The following is a 21,690-nucleotide window of genomic DNA, read 5'->3' as shown; positions in this document are numbered from 1 at the left end:
AAAAGAGAGGGTAGGTGTCATCTTCATAATTAGGGAGATGCTAGTTTCACTTCTGAGCTGGATGATCATACAATCATAGAATCTTTAAGGTTGGAAAAGACCTCCAAGATCATCAAGTCCAACCTTGAACCTAACACCACCATGCCTACTAAACCATGTCCTGAAGTGCCACGTCTACACGTTCTTTGAACACCTCCAGAGACGGTGACTCCACTGCTTCCTTGGGGAGCCTGTTCCAGTGCCTGATTGCTCTTTCAGTAAATAAGTGTTTCCTAATACCCAACCTAAACCTCCCCTGCCGCAACCTGAGGCCATGATACTGCAATAAAGAACCTATTTCACTGATAGGAACACCATGACAGGTACTGTGCCTTTGCGGTAAGGGAAGTCCTGGCCGATCGCTGCTATACAGGTCCCACCAGTGCCTAAGGCCATAATCCAGGCAGTGCATGCCCCGGCTTGAGGTGTGCTGTGGCCATAGCTGCGCATACCCCCGGGAGCCTCTCTGCCTGCCTCTGCCCCAAAAACAAGGATCCCACCCCTCACTTTGCGACATTCCCAGCTGCGCATTTACCAATGAGCACTTTGCATCCAGGAGGACACAGCGGTGCGATCGGGATCTGTCACATTTATAATTTATCTTGTAAAACTCAGGACAATCTTAATACTTTTCCCTGAAGCTGTTTTTCTTGAGTCACTTGTCTGGTAAGCCTCAGGCAGCCCTGACAACCCAGCTAGCTTGACGCCCACCCTTACACCCATGGATGTCGAAATGTCATTCAGCCATTGCTAAACTTGCTCCAGGCAGGTTTGGCCATGTGCCCCTCTCATACTTAGCACCTGGTACATTGAAGAAACACAACCAGATTATGCTTAGTTTACTCCAGCTGATTCTCATTTTACCCAAGTTACTTGTATGGAGACACAGGTCTTAAAAATCCAGGGGCCAGCACTTCCATTGACTCATATTTCACCTGAGAAAGGAGTGTGCACTGCAGCCTGCACCGTCACAGACTACTTTAAAGGCCATTGCTATGTATGTAGTATGCGGTAAACGGCACCAGCACGCCGTGTTCTTGCATGGGGATGCTGACCCTGCCCTCTCCCTTGAGCCCCATGGATTGCCTTTGCAGAAGCAGCGTTTGGATGCACAGTACCTGCCGTTTCTGGTATCGTGTTGCCGCATGTTCTTGATAAAATGAACCTTCTTAAAGTTCTTTGGTCTGGGTGATCCTGAGAGTGTCCGACATCTGAAAAATAAATCAGTTGTGGGGAGGGGGAGAAAAAAAAAAAAAAGTACTCAGTTCCCTGCTGTATGGCCAAGAAGTCTACACAAAGGCAGGAAGGAAAGACGAGACAAATGATTCAAGTCACCCTGTGTTAGGAATCAGCAACAACAATAAAGACAATAAGTCTGGAAACGTGACAGCTCAAATAAAAAAAAAATATATATTTAAAGTAATAATAAGAAAAGGCACCACCACCCCTCCCTTCATGCAAAAAAAACACACCACAAAAAAAATCTCAGCAAAATAAAACTTCCTGTAATCTGCCGTGACAGCTTAGCCCAAGTTTTCAGAGGAATAAAAAAAAATCAAAACAAACCAAAATCTGGCAAATATGTGATTTAATTCCTCTTCACATCAACACCCGCACTTTTGTATCCTCCTCAGCTAAAGGAGCTATGGAAAAAAGTTCTCTCTTGTTTTAATTTTAGAAAGATTTAAAGTCTCTCATTTGCAAGGATAATTCCTATTCGCTTTTAACTCTAAGTATTACTTTTCACACTCCTGACAGCATACAAAACAACTGAAAATAACATAAACTACCTCAGGAAAAAAAAAGTCTTTCTTCAAAACATTAATCCTTAAATCTATTTTACATCTGAACGCACTTTTTAAATTGCAGTTAGAGAAAGAAATTGCCAGAGGGAGGAGAAATGAGACAAACAGCAATACTTCCCCCCTTCCAATCTTGCTCTTTTTAGTCAGCTGAAACCACAAGGCATGTGAAAGCTTTCTCTGTTTCATCTCAGTGCTGTTTTATTGCAAGGCACAGCACGGCGTGCAGGCACCGGAGATAACTCCTGCGCTCGCTGCATGGCCAAGGCTGCTGGACTGCAGCCGCTGCACCCTCCGCAGGAGCTAAGGGACAGGTACCCTCCACCGGCGCATAGGACCAGCACAGTCCCTCTGTGCTGAGCCCCCTCTAAGCTATTTTTCCCATCCTCCCCAATGCATAGGTGGAGTTCAGCAGCTTCCCAGCCCTGAGAGATCCTTTTTTCGGACTGAAACCACAGATCACCAGTCCCAAGCCACCAAGGACTGCCAGTCCCCATCGTTGTACCCAAGTACCACCACCCTGCACGGGTAGACCCCAGAGAGGGGGACTCCATCACTTTGCCATTTCTGCCTACTCCTGGTAGTAAAATCTTCGAGAATCTCTCACTCTCTGGTTGCAATTAGCCTTGTTAGCTCTTCACGGGAAAATACCACCAAAAGAGAGGTTCTACCAATAACCCTGCAAATTAGCAAGCAAATATACTATCTCGCAAAACATACTTTGTTTACATCTTTTGCCAATTACACGTGTTTGAATCATTTATGAGAACGCTTCATAACATGCTGGTAAGCATTCAACAATAAGCTTGGTAAAAATAATCAAGCCTTGGTAGTAGGCCAGTTGATACAGCCTCTGCTATTAAAGTCTTTGCTTCGAGGTGGGGAGAGACAGCCCATCTGCATATGGATAAACAAGTCTATAGGCTAAATATCAATGTAAACCAGCTGAATTGCAAGTCCCAAGATAAAGAGACATTCAAAATTAAGCTGCTGCCTTGCCCAACAGCTGACCTGGAAGCATACCACGCACCGGTCAGATTACTGATCAGCCCGGTTGTGAACTGTTAAGCAGTTGCTCCATTTTCCATCACTCCAGAGGATTGCCTAATGACTAATTACTGCAGTCCCCAGAGAAGCTGTGGCCTCCTAGATGCAGAAATAAATCCGCACTGGAGCTGCTGATATAATAAGGATGGTGGCAGATTTATGAGTGAGGCAGCAGTGACAGAACTACCAGCCAACACAGAAAGGTAGTAATGCTGGTTATCGAAATAAGATTGCATATGCCAAGAGATCAAATAATAAAAATCCATTTAAAATAATAATACTAAAAATACTAGGCTTCAAAATTTTACTTTATTAAAGCAGCTCTACTTAGTTTTTAAAGGTACTACATTAGAGGCTAGTCATTCCTGTTAGCAACAACTAAACTTCTCTATTAATCAAATCTGACTTTTTATTTCCTGACATTTTATTTAAATACTGACTTTTTATTTAATAACCTGAAGCCAGGGAATGTGTAATTCATGTCATCTACCACCTTGCAGGGTGTGTGAGGTTTCACTTTACCCTCTACGAAGGACATCTTGACCTGAACACCCAGCTACTTTCCAACGCGCGCAGGGACAGCAAGCCTGTACGTGCGCCTGCCTTACAGACAAATAACCAGAGAGAGAGTAAATAAAATGACCTCCGCAGTGGGGCATTTTCCTCAATGTCCTCCAGAGTCTCCAGAGAAGATCGCTGGGAGATCAGCCGGCGTCTGCAGAGAAAACAGAACACAAAAGATCACCAGGGGTTAGAGGGCGTGAAAGTCCTCAGAGCTGTTATTTAGTAAAGCTGACAAACTGCCGTTCACCAGCTGAGCCATACCTTTGGGTATTAATTGATTTTGTTCTGTTCTGCTTCCCTTCCTAAATCCATTTGATCCCAACCAGAAGCAAACTTACTCCATACAAGCTTCTATAGCAAAACAGAGGCTGAAACTTCCCAACAGCTCCTCCTCAGTTTGTGCTTTCATGTTTTCATTCCTTCAAGGGTTTAACACCCACGTAACACCAGTCCCACATTTCCTGTAGTACAGTTTGCCACACTACAAGTACAGTTTTTTGACAAAATAACACAGACATAGATCTACAGAGACTGCCTGTCATTCACACTGCCACAGGGGATACTTCTTGCTGCCCCTTGCCCTTTCTACCAAACAAATGCCACTCATTTCTCAGGGATGTCCATCTCATCGCTCCTGTGAGGAGTGACTGAAGAGGGGCGAAACAGGATGGAGACAGCAGCACTGGACACAAACCAGCAGCTTAAAAGGGAGCTCTGACCACCTCTCAGAGACGCACAGATGAGTTTAGTCCTGTTTTAAGCCAGTTTCCTAAGGCTGAGTCAAATCCCTCCTCCACCTTCAGTGAAATGAAGTAAGCAAATCTTAGCATTTCAAGTTTTTTGACTGTTCTGGTACCAGCTTGGTTTTAACAGCCATTGCTGCTGCACAACCTCCAAACACCCCAATGGCAGCACAGAACGAGGAGCTGCACCCTGCCCTCCAAAAACCACCGCAAATACAAAAAAAAAAAAAATGTAGAAGATACAGCCCACCTGCAGGCACATAATGAAAAATTAAGCTGGCAATCATCAAAATGACCCCATCGGTGGGTGTTAAGCAGCTGTGACAGCCAGCAGAGCAAAGGAGCATCAGCACCCATCCCTCCCAGGGGCCACTGCTGAGGTGTACAGTACCTGGCCAGTGATCTCAAGATTATGACCTTAAATTATAAAAGTCCTCATAGACTATCATTATTTTTTCCCCCAATTACCTTAATATCCTTCCCACCAAGCTGCCTTACTCCCTTGATCTGCAAGAAACGGGTTTCCAGAATCTCAATGTGTTACGCACACCCCCGTGCTTGGAAGCGTGCTCATTAATTTATTCCTGGGTTGTATGTTCACAATAAATTGTTTTCTCTGATGCCAGTGTAAGCAGTTTCTAATCCTTCTTGCAATTTGCTAGACCTTCCAGTTGTGCTGCCACAACTGTTCTGCAGCCATGCTGCAAATCTGATTACCAAAATGTCTTTCAGTTCAAAGTAACTCTGAGGTTCAGTGATTCAGTTTACTACTAGTTCAAACACCAGATTTCTTTCACTAACCACCAGACAACAAATTTCAGGACAATTTGAATGTGGATGTGGCTTTTCTGTGTACTTAGAAAATCATTAAAAAACCCTCAAACAACTTCTAGAGCAACTAAGTGTGAAGCGTAATCCTCTTAGGAAAATATGCAAACCTAATTCCCCTCAGGCTTTGTCTAAACTAGAATTTTAGAAGATCTGGTACAAGACAGGATACATCTTCAAAATGCTAAGAAAAAAATAAAGTCTGCATTTCAAGGTGTGCTGAACTTGCTGGCATAGACAAGGAAGAAGAGACCAAATATCTGCCTCCTGCGCCCACGGGTGCTCCCTCGGCTCCATCCACAGTCAGAGGACACAGAGATGGGGAGAAATTCAGATCAGGAGGAGCTCTCCCTCCATTTTCAGTTACACTGGTCCATAAACAAAAGTTGGACATTTCAACTAGCAACACCACTGACATAGCAGATGATAGCTGTTGCTTTTTTATACCTCTTTATACATCAGTAGCTTAATAACACACTTAAATGATGGTACCCTCCCATCTCGCGGTGTTACCACACCAAAAGTATACTTCACGTGTCGTTAGAGAGATAAACAACAGTACAGCCTTGCGACGGTCTTCGTATTAAATTTATCAAACTATTCCAGCCGCCACTGCAACCCTCCTCCAAGTCCCTCCTCGCTCAAAGTTACACACCGTCCTCAACTTCATTGCCAATGGCTTGGTGGAGATGGGCTTGAAGATCCTACATTTGTATCTGTTATGAAGGCAGACGCACTGGTTGGCAGAAATACCGGCAACTGCATTTCATCAGCTCCAGGGCAGCTTTAAACGCTGGCCATGCAGTTGCCTGCTGACTGTTCTGATTTCGCTGGCTTCCAGCTTCTGAAACCCAGCACCAGGGATGCTACCTCCTGTTTTTCCCTTGTTAACCTCCAATGCAACACAAGCAGGATGGGAATCGCTGCCACCCCTCTTGGGTGACTTTAATGAGTAGTGATTTTGCAGTATTTTGGGGACCTAACATGGCAGGTGAGTCTGGACAACTTCTCAAAGTGGGGTGGGAAGCTCTGTGCTCACCCAGGCTTGGGAGAGGAGCAGCAACACCTGAGCTCCCTCTCAACTTGTATGAACACAACTCTGCATAAATTAATCCAGCAAGGAAGGGAGGAAGAAAGCAGATGAACCCCTCAAATCACCAGCAATGAATAAGCATTGGTCACACAGAAGCCACAATATAAATGGGGGCTGCCCCAATCCCTCCGCCTGCATTGGCATCAGTAGCAGCGAGAGCTGAGACACCCACCAGCTGAAAACTGCCACATCTCTCCCCTCTCCCTAAAACCATTTGTTTTATTCAGTTCAGCTCCCTGCGCAATCACAGGAGCACTGGTGAGGCGGATTTGCAGCAGCGCTGCTGAAATCAGTTCATACTGCCCAGGAATTGCATCCTCTTCTCACTGAAGAAGCTCAGCCGCAATGAAGTATGTGCAATTATTCCACTTTATCTTAAATCTTTATTTCAAGGCCTAATTATGATGACCTGAATACCAGTATTTTATAAGCTTTGCACAGCTGGATATTATATCAGGTCAACTAATGAACCTACCTGCTGTGAACCCAGTCACATCCTGTGCCACACACATCGGAGAAAAACAAATTTGGAAAAGAAAAGCTTTTGAAAGAGTGTTCCAGGGAATACAAGCGAAACCAGTTTTTCATCATCTTCATTAAAAATTAATCACCTCAACTGGTGTTTAATATTTAAATTAATTTACCATCCTTCTTTCTGCAGGCAAGCAGTCAGGGCCCATCTATACAACTTCTAAAAGGGTTATTTTTCAAAAACTGATTACCATGTTACAGCAGCTGGTATATGTAGACACTTGCACTGAAATAACCCAAACTTTTATATCACACATCACTGTCATTTTGATGCAAGATACATATTTTATAATAACAAATGTCCGATTTCAGTAATAACTAGGGGAAAATCTTTCTATTGCTAAGGACAAATATCTATAAGTAGACCAAAACAAAATCGCACTATGTGACTCGTACAGGATTCAAGCGTTGGGATAAGTCTTTAGGCAGATGCATTTTCAATATAAAATGCTTTAAAATTTGTGCAGAGTAAATGCCAGCCAGTTAATACACACTAAAATACAACTGCCCTTAATAACAAAATGAAAGATACTTCAGTGCAAATGTTAACTTCTCCTAGCTCACAGAAAGGCTAAAAAACTTTTCTCCTAGTTAAACTATCACATCCTACGTTTACCAAACTCATCCCCCTCTCCCGGTACCCCCATGCACACAGAAAAAAAAAAAGCATTTTAGCTCTGGGAAGATCATGACCTCCTAGTTCTAACCATCAGCCCCCATAGGACACTGTTGGTTGTAGTCTCATGCAATTCACTGATTTTTTTTGTTGTTTTAAAGTCATGTAATACCACTTTCTCTTAAACATCTATCTAAAATAACCTTTTTCTGTTTCATCCCTGTTCCCTGTGCAATCGTTAAAGGAGCTCAGAAATTACTAATACCCTACAATCAAACTCCAAGCCTTGTCCAAAGAAAGAGACTAAAGAGATATTTGATGCCCTGGTATTTTAAACAGCTGTTTTCTAAAGTATTCAGGACCCTGTTTGCATACTGGATTTATCTCTGACCAGCTGTCTGAATGTCTGTACAAGTTTCTTAAAACCTAAAATGTTATACGTTTCCCCTTTCCAAAGTCAGTTTAATATGTGGCTCAGCTGAAAAAAATGAAATAAAATCCAAGGACAAAAAAAAAAATTCAAGGACAAATAAAATAAAGCAGGTTTGTAACCAAAACAGCAAATAGCCAAAATCAGTAGACTACAAAAAGATTCACTGCACCCAACCCATCAATCAGTGGAAAATTACCTTTACTGTCAATTGCAGCAAAATACTCAGCTCAATTATGTTAAACATACAAAATCCGAAGCCCCATAGACAGGAGGTGATAAAAAAAACCCCCAGAGTTGCAATCAGAACACTGGATAAATTCATCCAGGAAGGAAGGAAGGAAGCCGATGATAATCCAAGAGACAAGGAAAAATAAATCCATGTGTAATGACTTGCTAGCACAGCTACAAAACCAGGAAGAAAAAAAACGCATTTTAAATACGCTTAATTTTCGTGAAAGTTGTGTGTGCAGATCCCCACTGCTTCTGTGAAGATGATAAACCTACAACTGCTGAAGGCAGTAGCGTGGGTGCCGCTGGCTCCCAGATCAAAAGCATCCCTCAGGACAAGCTTCTCCACTTTGTCTGAGACAACTGAATCCCTTGAGAGATGCAGTGATGATACGACATGAGTGCCAGTCACCTGAACATCTGCTGACTGTGTCAAGACCGACAGGGGAAGCTGGGAGATGTTTCAGCAGCTGAAGACTGCTGGTAGCTCACATGTCCACTCAGTCACTTCCTCCCTTCAGGTGGCCAGGGAAAGTGAAGGTGCATCAACAAGAACACCAGACTACCTGGCGTTTGGAAAACGCTGAATTGCTTACTTTCACCATGCCTTCATCACAAAAGATGTACCCTACACACAGGAAGACTACCCTAGATATGTACAGAAGGAGAATGGAAAGAAAGCCAGTATAAAACTTGCAGCAATGGGGAATGAGATCTGAAAGGTGCCAACTCTGGACTCAAATTGGAGCTCTGGCCCAACAGCCTACCTACTGTTGCCCTAAAGCCAACCTGGTCCTTTGCAAACACTCCCTGGGGAGTTACCAAAACACACTCCAGACTTGCAGCTCTCACAGACCAAACCAGGCTCCGCATCACCATGATCCTACCTCTACGGGAACAGCAACCCTAGGGCTATTTTTTCATTGTGCTTCCTATTATTCCCTCCAACACCAAAATGGCTTGAACAGTAAAAGGAAAACAAGGACAGTATTCATGAGATCTAAGATTAGGTTTCTAAGTGCTAGAATGGAAAAAAAAAAAACATTAGAAGTAAATATATGTATTATATATTACAAGTAAATATATATATAAGCACAGTTCTGGTCTACAGTCCACAACAAACCCTGGCTGCTCAGTATTTTAGTTCCTCCAGAACATACTGGCCACAAACATATCTTCCAAGCAACTCTGGAGTTCTGAATAAGCTACATTTACCATTCTCCCCCCTCTCTCCTTTGGAGGTAGGATTTGGATATCCACAGGAGCACAGCCCCCTCTGTGGCCAGGGGAGCAGGCGGTCAGCAGAGAGCTGCCAGACGCAGGCAATGCCCTGTCCCCAGCAGCCCCAGCCCCTTTGTCACCCTGGGGAAACCTAAAAGCTGCTTCTCAATTCACGCAGTCTTCTGAAATATTACACGAGACATCAGCTGTGTACGAGTCCCCATTCACTTCCTGACCCCTGACTCCCTGACCCAGCACGAACCCAGATGAAAGACCCGCTAATGAGTCACCTCTCGCCCTCCCTCTGGAGTTTCCATTGGGATACCTACGTCCCAGCTCATTTTCTTCCTATCTTTTGCCAATATCACAGGAAGACAAACACAGGAAAAACAAACCCTGAGACTATTAAAAATTATTAAGGGAAACAAGAGTTTCCAGGAGCTACCCAAACCGACATAAAGCAGTACTTAATTGTGTGCTATCCTAATTATGCAGCAGAGCCATTCTCTGAAAAGAAAGAACATCAAACTCCATTTAGGTCTTCCAAGCTGCACAGCATATTGGCAAGGCTGCCTGCAACGGCAGTTAAAAGCATCTGGCGCATGCCGAAAATGGGTTATTTTGTTAATTCAGCAGCCCAACCCAAACACACAGAGTGTATACTCAGAGTCTTCCATTTAGCTGTCACCTGCGTCCAGGCAGGATGCAAACATGGTTTGAGACTACAGCCTTCTGCAGTGGGTTGCGATGGAAAGTCTCCGAAGCAGAAATCCTGAGCTAGCAAAAACTTGGTCCTCTTGGGAGATGTATTGCAAGGACAGAGACCTTCAAACCTTAGGCTAGCGATAATCAGGAGAATAACGCCATGCCAAATGCCTCCTTGGTCTCCTGTAACCTTTTGAGGGTAAGCAGGAAGGTGGGCAGAAAACAAGTGGATGAGGGGAGAGCTATGGCACAAAGAGGGGCCTACAGGAAAGACAAGGAGAAACTCTTCAGTGGGGCCTGTTGTGACAGGACTAGGGGTAACGGTTTCAAAATAGAGGGAGGTAGATTTAGATTAGATATTAGGAAAAAATTTTTTACACTGAGGGTGGCAGAACACTGGAACAGGTTGCCCGGAGAGGTGGTGGATGCCCCATTCCTGGAAACATTCAAGGCCAGGTTGGATGGGGCTCTGAGCAACCTGATCTGGTTGGAGATGTCCCTGGCTCCTTTCAAGGGGGTTGGACTAGATGACCTTTGAAGGTCCCTTCCAACCCTAACCATTCTATGATTCTATGACTCTATAATGTGCCTCCATGACAAATGCCTCCCAAAACAGATGTTCCTCCCTGCACTGAGTATCCTACCTACACTGCCATCCAACTCCTTTTTCAAGGCTCCCACAATACCCAAGGCAGAAGCTTCGAAATACACTGTGCTCAAAGTGCTGCCTGTGTGTAACGTCTCAGTGTAAAAAATACCCACACTGCCAACCCGAAGGTAGGATTTTTTTTAATGTACAAATCATATTCGTGTCAAATACAGAGTGAAAAATAAAGAAGAAAGAATGAAGGAAATCAACATGACAACACTGAAGCATCCCACTGACCTTTCACAGTGTGGCCATGCAACATAACGCTCTGTTCACAGCTTTACACACGTGATCCTTCAAATGGCCCACAAAATTCTAGCACGGCCCCGTCCCAATGTCCCAGAGGGATCATTTGGGTCTGGTTATATCAAATACAAAACCAGGAGTACCAGCACTGCAAAGAGACAGGGGACTTACACTCGAATTGGGGAGAAGCAATCTGCTCACTGACAAAGCGTTTGTATAGTGTGAATGTGCATGTCTGCAGAAAAACAGAAGGTATGGTAGAACTGGTTTTGGGGTTTTTTTTCAAGCATCTTGCACAATTCAACTTGATATATTAATTATTAGTTTTGCTAGAAAACATGATTCTGGGAGGAAATGCATTCAAAATTAGGCATTGATAGGAAATTGCTAGCAAAGGAAAAAAACAAGGTTGAGTCTAGGGAGAATGAAAGAGCAATCACCACATGTTGTTGATTCTGGGGGCCCTTTCATTTTCACCTTCCTCAGCTGGATTCTCAATTCACCGGAGACAGATCTTGTTTGAAACCTGCCATCTTCTCTCTGCAGGCAGCTGCCTCAGCAGCCAATCCTCCTACTGCTGGCTCTACCCAAGCCGTAACGAGGAGCTACAGCTGCAGTTCACTAGGATTCATTTAAAGACAGCAGAGCTCTCAGTTCCTGAAGCGCCGAAAATCTACATCCTCTATTATCTGTAACCAATGATTTACAGATTCACTGTCTTCTCTCTACTGACTCTGCAGCAACGTGATAGCTTTCAGAAGGCTTGTGCACAGTGATTTGTTTTGAATATGCCCGAACACCGCCACAGCTATATTTTTCAGAACAGCTATTACCTCATAACCTAACGTATTATCATGGTAAGACATCAATGGGCACCAGCTTAATTAAAGCCACTCAAAACTAGCAAAGGAGCAAACAATAAGATTAATCACGCATCCTTATGAAAACAAGGATGCTTGCCAAAGCAGATACGATAGCACTGTAAAGAACATACAAATTCTCCATCTTTATGTCCTTTTTCTATAGTAAGACCCACAGCGTAATAGCCTTTGTCTGATCAACATTAATCTAAGAGATTCTTCATGAGTCATTTCTGCCCGACAAACTCTGTGCACTGTAGTCTGTCCACAAGCAACGTTGCTCCTTAAAGGTCACATCCTAAGGATATCTATTCCTAGGAAAAGAAATAAAGAATCAGCACTTAAACTGAGGACACTATTTGAGCAAGCCACACTGGAAGACTAGTTTTTAAAGTAACGATTCCCATAATGTTGTATTTCAGAGCAGAAAAAGTTCTGGAATTAACTAAGAAACTCCCTTGCAAGTTAAGGCTATATGCAATAGATACTATAACACATGGAAACATGTATATGCACTACTAAGTCACCTGAAAAAAAAAAGATTTTAATTCTAGCCTGCATACACAACTACACAACTAAAACTGCTGCCTTTTCCTATTTGTTTTCCTTTATTTCATCTGCAGTATTTCTTAAGTTACCTACAGCCCTACCTCATCTCTTCATCTTGCCTCCAGATGCAGGTTTGCTATCTGGGAAAACATATTCTGCAACCCCACACCTTAACATTAGACTTAGAAGAGATCTGAATAGGCACTAATAAATCTCATTGCTAAAAAAAAAAAAAGTATCCTAGACACTGTGAACTGCCTGGATAAAGTTATTCCGATGGAGAAAAGAAGGTCTCCTATGTGAGCAGGATATAAAGACCAAATCAAACAAGCGAAAGCTAGCATGAAACATCTCATGCATGAGATACGAATGCTTGCATGAGTGGTGACAATCCAAAGCGTTTACTGGTGCATACTTTGGATTTAGTTCTGGGCACATTTGCTACAAATTCCCTCTGGATCAGGCACTCTTCCCACTATCCTACTAGAGACCCAGGAGTCAACACCCTCCTTTCCCTGGCCGCACATTGCTAAAGACCAAGCCAATCCATATGTTTCAGAGAAACGCTCCCCTGCCTTGGTTCACCCAAGTCAGTGCCACATTCACTGTCTCCATGTACATCCACGCTGTGCCAGAAGAACCAGCGGCAGCAGCTCAGGCAGATGCAAGAGCAGGCAGTCTTCTTAAAACATACCGATTCCTGTACCAAATAACTCCAGCCATGATTTCTGATATGTTCAGTCTCTCCCCAGCCCACTCAAAAGATATGTTGCCTTGCATTCATGTTATGCAATGAAGAAGGGAAGAAGTTGGCTGACCTACCCCTAATGTCACAGTGACCAACTTTAAATGTCTCTTAAGCCCTCAACTTAATGTATACTGCATATAAGAAAAGAAATATGTAAAGCAATCAATAATACAGTTGCAACTCATCTTCTGGTAGAGATGACTAATTAAGAACAGGTCCACACCTGAACCTTACGCAAAGTCTGGAGAATCTGAGTTACCCACCTCTTCCCATCACAAGCAAATTAACACAAACACTAAGCTGCCTCTGGAAGCAGCTCCTGGGTGGGTTTATATATCCATATACTTATATACCATATATAACTAATCTGCAGTACTTCAGATGGGGGTCCTTACACATAGCGGGGTGAGGGCAAGTCTACGAATGACAGTAAAGCCCCAGGAAGGGCAGCTTGTTAGAGGAATAAACTGCCTCCTCCACTTTTGAGGCTCAGCAGAGGCACGCATGGCTTCCACAATTCGGCATTTGACAATGGACCTCCGCAGTGTCAAAAGAGATCACCGTTAAGACACCACTCAACATTTCAAAATCTTCCCATCAGTCAAAGCTGGCTGCTGGAGGTGCCTGTCTCCAACTGTCTGGGAAGCACAGGAGCACATCACAGCGTAAGACTTGAAAAAAAAACCTAGCATGGGAACCTGAGCCGATGCAGTGGTTGGTCCTCTCAAAGCCAACGTGCCATACCTTGACTTGACTTGACTTAGTTGGAATGATGTCCAGGGTGTAGCAGGAGTAGTGGTGCGGTTATGACTGTAGCTATGCTAAGTACAACCTTAGGCAGAGTGACAGACATCTGGATGGCAAATGCCATGACTACAGACACAAAAAATATATTTATCTCTCTTTAGCTCAGACCCTTTTTTCTGGTTTGGTTTTTTTTGGTAGGTTCCCCCCCACCCCCTTTGGTGTTTCACTTATTTATACACATGCACTTTTAAAATGTTTATAGGAAAAATCCCACTAAGGCAATGCAAAAATGGATATATTTGATATTTAAGGCTTTGCCTATCTGCTTGGAACAAATCCATCACATAACCATTTCCCCAGGGTGAGCAGGTGTAAGGATAAAACCTACACGGATGTAAGCTAACAAAGATTTTCTGGTTTTCTAGTCTCCCCCTTCCTTTTTTTTTTTCTCAAAATTGCTGTACTTACACACCCTTCAGTGACAAGGGGCCAAGACTTCTTTCAGAGGCTGTGCTACCGCCTAGTCCTCCATCAATCGAAGGATTTTTCTTGATATCATAAAACAACGCACTTTGTCATCTGACTCAGTGGCAATTTTAAAGCTCTGCAATGAATTGCAATGAACTTGCAGTTTGTTAGCACTGTATTAAGTTGATGAAAGGTTCCAAGGAACCAAGGACAGTTTTTAGGAAGCCTCTTCAGGCAGTTTTTCCAGGCCATCAGTGCTCTTTTGCTAACCAAGGAACACGTCTTGCACTCTTTAGAAAGTCAACCGCCTGGCTCCCCACAAAAAGCCCCAAAGTACTGCCTAATACAACACACAAAGAGTCCTTCTCATGCTAAGGGAACACATATCAGGATTCTGCTCACATGTTTTGCTGGGGGATGCTTTGATGTAATAGCATGGGAAAGAAATTTTGAAGGATTTACAGATTAATCAGCCAGAGCAAGGATGTGGGCTAGGACTGCTAGAAGCGAGCTCCTCTGGGATGCTATCAGCAGCTCAACTTACCGTAGATGAAATGAAACACGCTTTGGGAATGCAAATGAATTAGGATGTCACAAAAAGTAATTCAATTTGGACCAGCAGGGTTTTAAATTTTGTTAGTTACCTACAAGATCTTTATTTAACTATAAACCTGGCAAAACACCTAGTAGGATTACCGATTCGGACTTCATTTTACTGTTGTTCTAAAAATTAGGCTTGATAACTTATTCTAACAGGTTTTCAGGTCACATCTAAATTATATATATATGTCTGTCTCCATGCACTTGCACACTTATGCATGTTCTGTAACAGATTAGCAGAAGAGTAAGATATTTTATACACATGAAAACAAGGTTAAGATTTTCATTCATATCACCAGTGCAGAAAAGATAAGTGGAACAAGACAGCTAATTAGTCATTCTCCATTTCAATCCTCAATAATCACAAAAAGAGTTTGGTTTTTTACTGCAGGCATTGTCTTACATCAAACAATTTGTAGATAAGAAAAATAAATTCTCTTCCTGAAGGCACATAAGCAAGTATTTTGATATAAAAGATGAAACAGCATTAGAAATTAACCGTAGCACTTCTTCCCTTCCCTAGCCACTAGAGAATGTCCATTAGGATGCATCGCTAATATATAACTGTATTATCCAGCCTGACAAATTTTGCGCAGTCTGCTGTTTCGGTACTACAGAGCGCAAGCCATTAATAGCTAACTGCCTCATTCAAATAAAACAAGACAATTATCAGCTGTAACTTACACAATTAATACTACTGCTGCCAGCATTTTCAGCAGAGATTTGGTGCTTTTATAGCTCATTTGAAGTCTTTAGGGGACGTGTTATTAGTACATCTGTCCTGCTGTAAACATAATTATCATGCAAAATTCCATTTATCATGCTGATCAGGAAGCACTTTCTATCAGCCGTTCAGCTTGGGAACACTGATAAACAGGCAAGGGAATCTGAGTGCCCCGGCTAGCCAGGAAGGTGCTCATTTCTAGGAGCGTTTCTGTTGCTTTCCAGTCGAGCCCGTGGCAATTTTCTGAACAGGCATGAGGCTCGTGCTAACTTCCGAGCTTGGAGTACGTCATATTTGAGCTTGGGTTACACTGTATTTGACACCAGTTGTCTGTCTCAATAGTTGATTTTATGTTCTTCTGTAATTCTCTGCTCCTCGCTCCTCTCCAAGACTGAGCAAATGCCTTGTAGGTGTCCAGCCCAACGGAGCTGTGGTAGAGGGATTCAGCAAGATCATGACCCTTTACTGGCACCATAAATCACGTCCATGTCACAGACGAGAGGCAACACCTACCTCTATGCAGCATCACTTTTAATATACAAAAATGGGCTTGGGCCAGGTGGAAACAGACATCAGTTTTTCCCTTGTGTAAAAACTGCCTGGCAGGACGTAAGGGACCCGCAGGATGCCCCGTAGTTGATGGAACCACGCTGCTGCAGCAAAGGGCAGAGGAGGAGGAGACCATTTCCTGATGATAGCAGAAAGCAAATCTTGTTTCAAAGAGAATTTATTTTACTACTGATAAATATGTGATAAAATGTATGAGATATTTTTTTAAATGTGGGAGAAATTAATAAATCTAAACCGAGACAACTGCTATTGCAGGCTGACACTGGTACATGCAGAAGAACTGCCATGTCCACAGAAACTACTAAATTCACTGTGTTAATACATGGACTCATTATGGATTGTATTTTAGGCAACTTATTCCCAGATCACTCTGAGGTTTCATTTAATTTTGTTAAGACAGGGCGACTGTGAGAAATGAGCTAGCACACTGGTTCAATCAATTATTCTCTTTAAATTCAAGAACGGTGCATAACCAGACTGCCTAATTTCTCCCATACATCTGCATTCACACATCTTTCTTCTCTGAAGAGCTTTCAAAAGCTCAAGTTTTAATCAGAGGACTATTTTTGATCCTAATTTTCCAAGCTGCAGCAAAGCTGCTTCATGACCTCATCTGACAGCAAACGTACCATCATTACACAGTGGTTTCAAGCCAGTTGTACAGTAACTACTCAGAATGTTTCTTATTTTTAACCACTGATACACCAAGTGCCTTGTGTCCAATTGGAGCTATCTGTCTGCAAAGATCACTTTAACCGAGGTCAGCAAATGACTTCTTGAAGCAAGCGTGGCTTGCTGCGAATAAAATACATTGCAGAAGAGTACCTGAACATCAACCCCCTTGGCCATACCCCAGTGCACCGAGGCTGCCAGCAAAGGCAGACCTGCTGTCCCGTACACGAAGCTTGGACCTCTGCTAACAGAGCTGAGCAGGCCAAAGGGACACGCTTCGGTGCGTAACAGCAAAAACACGGGACAACGCGGCTCTAAGAGCAAAATCTTCAGGTTGAAAATACCAAGCAGCTCTAGCAATCAGGCACACCGACTGCAACACTGGAGGGCAGAGGCTCTTGCTAGTCACTAGGTGCAGGGTTTTGACTCAACTAGGAAAAAAAAGAAAAATCTGTTTTCATTTTAGTCACTATTCTTAGCAAAACCGAAAAATCTCAGGTTTTGTGGGGAACAGAGCATTTTGATTCACCTGAAGCTAATGTTTCACTGTGAAATAATTTTTCCTTCTTATATATATTCTTATATATATAAAAAGCTTCTTATATATACACACACACTTACATATTCATCTGCATATATGATACAAAAGACCCAGGGTAAAAAAAATATTTTCCACTGTTTGCACATGTCACCTTTCTGAAGAATTTTGCTTCGTGAAAAAAAACCTCAGAGTTTCCTCTGGTTTGGCTTAAAGGTATTAAAGGTTGTGTTTCCAGGCAGATGGAGAATCTGGCTGACCCACAGCTTCCCCCCCTCTTCTCCACATTTAACAGTTCGCTTTTGTGACCACAAGAAAGACGGCAACTGCCGCTAAAACTTTAATCCCCCCAACCAAAGTCGTAATCTTTATATAGCAAATATAATGAGCTTTCTCAGTGACATATTGCAACAACGTTTAACAGGATTGCATAAGCAAAGTTATATTTAAATCCACTGAAAATGCAACCCAATTCTCCCAGAGTCTGCTCCGGCGGTAATTAATGACAGATTTCATTAATATTCACTTAAGCAATTTTTTTTGCTCGTAGGCTTGCGCCCCACTAACACAAGGACAGCAGAGAAGAAATCTCTTCTATTAAAGAAGCTCTGTTAGGCATTACAGATAACATACGAAACGTGGCCATGCTGCTCTCTATCCTCTATTACCTCTCAATTTTATTCTCTAGAAGCTGTTTCAGCAGCTACCTCCAGGCTGTAACCACAGGAGGAGCAGGAGGTATTCTGCCACTGCTGACAGACAAGTCAGTAGACGATGGAAAAGGAAAAAAACCAATGAATTTCAAAGTATTTTGCCAAGTGGTCCAAACACTTAGAGGTGGCGAGGCTTCTCTCCTCCTGTCCATCTGGTCACAGCGTGATGCTGTACCCAGGCATCACTAAAACAACATATTTATTCTGCATTATCATGTATTTCCTGAGCCGGCCCACCTATCTCATGAGCAGTCACTTTGAGTTCAGTTCACTCCGTTATTTGCTGCAAGCATTTGAAAAAGAGTGAGGAGAGCAACCTGATGGTTATTCGAACGACCTGCTTCGTCTCACTTGCAGGCAAACAGCGTGTGCGTCACTTCACACACCCCAAAAACTGCAAGTTTTCCTGCTAAAGGACAGCAATTTTCTGAACAACTCAGAAAACCGACTCTCTGAAACAGAAAACACCAAATTATCTAGCCTATTCTTAAAAGAGAACAGTCAAAGTACACTTTTTGACATCAATGAAATTGCAGTTTCCCAAGGGAACACCACAGCTGACACCCCAAAAACCGGCCTCTTCAGGGCAGGCCTCAGGAAAAAAATTACATGAAGTCGTATCCCACAGCCAGTCTCCCAATTCATGTCTTACTATAAAATAAGCCTTGAGCCCAAACCTCTGCAGCATTGAGATCCTCCCAACAATGAGAGAGGGGTGAGGAAGTGAAGAGGAAAGCAAGAGGAAGAAGGAAACGGCTGCTTCCCCTTCCCTGTCTCCTATTTCCTCTGAAAGCTCTGCTCTCCCCTTTGCACATAGAGTAAAAACAGGAGCTATTTTCTTGTCCTCCGTCCTGGAAAAAGATGGACAAAAAAGCCCTACCCTCCTTTACCTGTGCAAATACCCCACCCTGTCCCTACCAGGTTTGCCCTGGAGCAGCTGCTTTCACTGGGCTGCAGAGTCCTGCGCAGAGACGACTTTCACTTCTAGCATTTCTTATTTTTAATTCCCTTTCAAAGCCCAGTGAACTACTCAAAGCATAACTAAATGTCCATTAAGCTTTTCACAGAATCAAGCCCTTAATTTTAAAAATATTTACCTTGATCTCTGGAAGACGCTTATTCTAACCTCTCACTGCACAAGCAAATAATTTGACAGACTGTACATACATTCCAAAAAAAAAAAAACCAAAATAAAAATCACAAACTGAAAAGAAAGTCAGTAATAACATCCTCCCGAGCTACTACAGCCACTAAACCCGTCCAGTTCCACAGGGACTGGGGAGCTGGCCATGACATCACCCAGTTTCATGAATATTCACGAGGAGACATGATCTGATTTCAGTTCACAGATTACAACAATCAGAGAGAAATTCTTAAAAATAAGGGTCACAAATACAAGGGGCAGTGTTATACAATCCCAGTGTTATGCGCTGTGACAATTTTGCAGTGCCACTTCTTGTTTTTCAAGGAACTTTTACTACTGCCGGTAATTCTGTTATTGTCAAAAATCATTAAGTCATCCAGACCCAGGTATTTTAATTAGACACTTCATGGCTGGCTTCATACCCCAAAGACAGGATTACGGGCAGCAGCTGGCCCTGCAGCCTCCGTAACCCAAACAAGTGTTTGCTGTTGGAACAAGTTCCAGCAAGAGCCAGCGACGAGCTCGTCAGCACCGCCCTCAGTGTGACCAAAAAACACCATTACGAAACCTGTATTCGTGCAAAACAGGTAATTTTGAAAAAGCTCCAAGCTGGATTTGAACATCTCAGTCCAGCAGGAGATGACACCCCATCTTGTGACAGGTTAACAACCTGTTGGGGATTTAGCCCACCTCAAAGCAGCCATCTGGTTTTGCTGAGACGGGCAACAGTGCCACTGGGTGATGTCTACAGGCAAAAAGTATTTTTGAAATAGGAGGCAATGGCCTTGCAGGAAAAAAAAAAAAAAAACCCAATAAAAAAAGAAATAGAGGTTCCTCCTGGCTAATTTCAGTATTACAAATTTCTGGACACATCCAGACCCCTTCCACAAATGCCACTGGAAGGGTGAGGATGTGAGAACAAAGTTCAATGCTGAGAAGGACACATGGTTCCCCTTGGATTTCTCTACATCTCCTCCTGGAAGCTCCGGCACCACATCCCTGGTCACCAGGGTGCACTGGCTTGTATTCCAGTTTCACATCTCCCTGGCTCCTGTTACAGGAGATGTCAGCGCAGAGGCAATTCACCAGACAGTTCTGCTCCCAGGGGGACGCTTTGGTACAGAGCGGTACCCCAGCTGCTCCAGCCCATCTGCACCATACCCACACCTGCCTCAGAAGCAGCATCTTTCTGTGACCAGCAGTCCCAAAGCAGATGCTAAAAGCAATGACATGATGGGGACAGTTGTTACCACTTCCACGGTGGCATTTGGCATTTTTGGGAGTGCCTTATCTCCATGAAAAAACATATGCAAGAACTCTACAGGTGCATACGGTGCCTTTAGTATTCATTGCTGATTCTCCGAAAGCAGAAGGCACAAGAGACCTGTTACTCTGTATTATCTGTTTAAACAACAAACACAAAGCTAAAACATATTAAAAATTTATGAATTTCTGTGAATCCTTAAAAAGACTTTTTTTTTGCCTTAAGGCTGCATCTTTTTAAATCTTTTTTTGATCTTGAAAGTTAGGAACTTTGTCAAAAAGACAGAATACAAGGAGATTATACTGAGCATCTCTACCTCATCCCAGTAGTCCAGGAACTTTAAAAAGCCTCTATCACACATTGCAAGACTTTGAAGTTGGCGATACTGGAATAATTTCCTCTGCAACAAAGATGGAGAGGAGAGATGGGATCCTTTATCAGATCATGTGATCTAGAAAAGCTGCTAATGCTTCCAAGCATCATGAAAAAAAATACATTAAAAATCTTAAAAACACCTATTAAAAAATCTTAAAAATCGCCAAGTCGTGGCTCACACTGTCTGTTGTTTGCCCCTCCATTTCCCCAAGCCAGGAGCGTGAGGTGCATGCATATGCTACCTTTCAAAGGTGATTACTGATTTCTGCTGAAGGCACTTGCATATGCAGAAAGAAAAAAAGTTTGAGTCCTTGAAAACAGATGCAGTTGATATGGCTCTCCTACTCCATTCAATCTAAAAAGCTATAGAATCATAGAATCACAGAATAGTTTGGGTTGGAAGGGACCTTTAAAGGTCATCTAGTCCACCCCCACCCTCCCCCAAAAAGAAGCAGAGATATGTATTTCTGAAAGCTGAAAAACCTAAACGTGGGGTTATACGAGAGCAGTCAGACTTGCGTGCTAGCTTAAACCAGCAGCTATTTCAGTTTAAGGTGAAACTCTGGGTCGTGAAATAAAATGTTGGATTGTGAGCATATTTGCTTCAGCCAGCCTCTGCCTTAGGGCCAGTCATCCCTTTAATTGCGTCTAATCACCTACAGGCACCTCCAGGCAGGAAAGATTTTGCTCTGTAAGCAGCATCAGACAGACAACAAAAAACGTTAAACCAGAAAACCAGCTGGAAAAAATTGTGACAGCAGCTGATTGTATCTCCTTAAAAGGCTAAGCATATAAAGGAGAATATAAAGCATGAAATGCCTTGAAAAAATATCATTTTGCCACCACTTTGGATAAAAATCAGTTTTTGTTACCGAATTCACTGATGTAGTGTTCAATATTCTCAGGCTGCAATAAGTTAGATTCAGCTTTTAATATTACAAGATCTAATTACACATATTCATTTACAGAAACA

General features: G+C 42.9%; 1 protein-coding gene across 1 annotated transcript in view; it reads right to left on the bottom strand.

Annotated features, from left to right (window-relative positions):
- CABLES1 (Cdk5 and Abl enzyme substrate 1) overlaps positions 1-21,690 on the bottom strand; it is a 72,716-nt gene that overhangs the window by 35,859 nt on the left and 15,167 nt on the right. Inside the window, exons 2-3 of the mRNA XM_086740719.1 lie at positions 3,532-3,603; positions 1,158-1,250 (exon numbers count right to left, since the gene is read on the bottom strand). Of these exons, the coding sequence (XP_086596845.1) occupies positions 1,158-1,250; positions 3,532-3,603 (165 nt within the window). The remainder of the gene's footprint in view (positions 1-1,157; positions 1,251-3,531; positions 3,604-21,690) is intronic.

Source organism: Chlamydotis macqueenii, chromosome 2 (genome assembly GCF_036417535.1).
Source record: "Chlamydotis macqueenii isolate bChlMac1 chromosome 2, bChlMac1.mat, whole genome shotgun sequence".
In the NCBI taxonomy this organism is placed as follows: Eukaryota; Metazoa; Chordata; class Aves; order Otidiformes; family Otididae; genus Chlamydotis; species Chlamydotis macqueenii.
The sequence above is the reverse complement of the archived record's forward strand: the minus strand, read 5'-3'. Positions and strand labels throughout refer to the sequence as shown.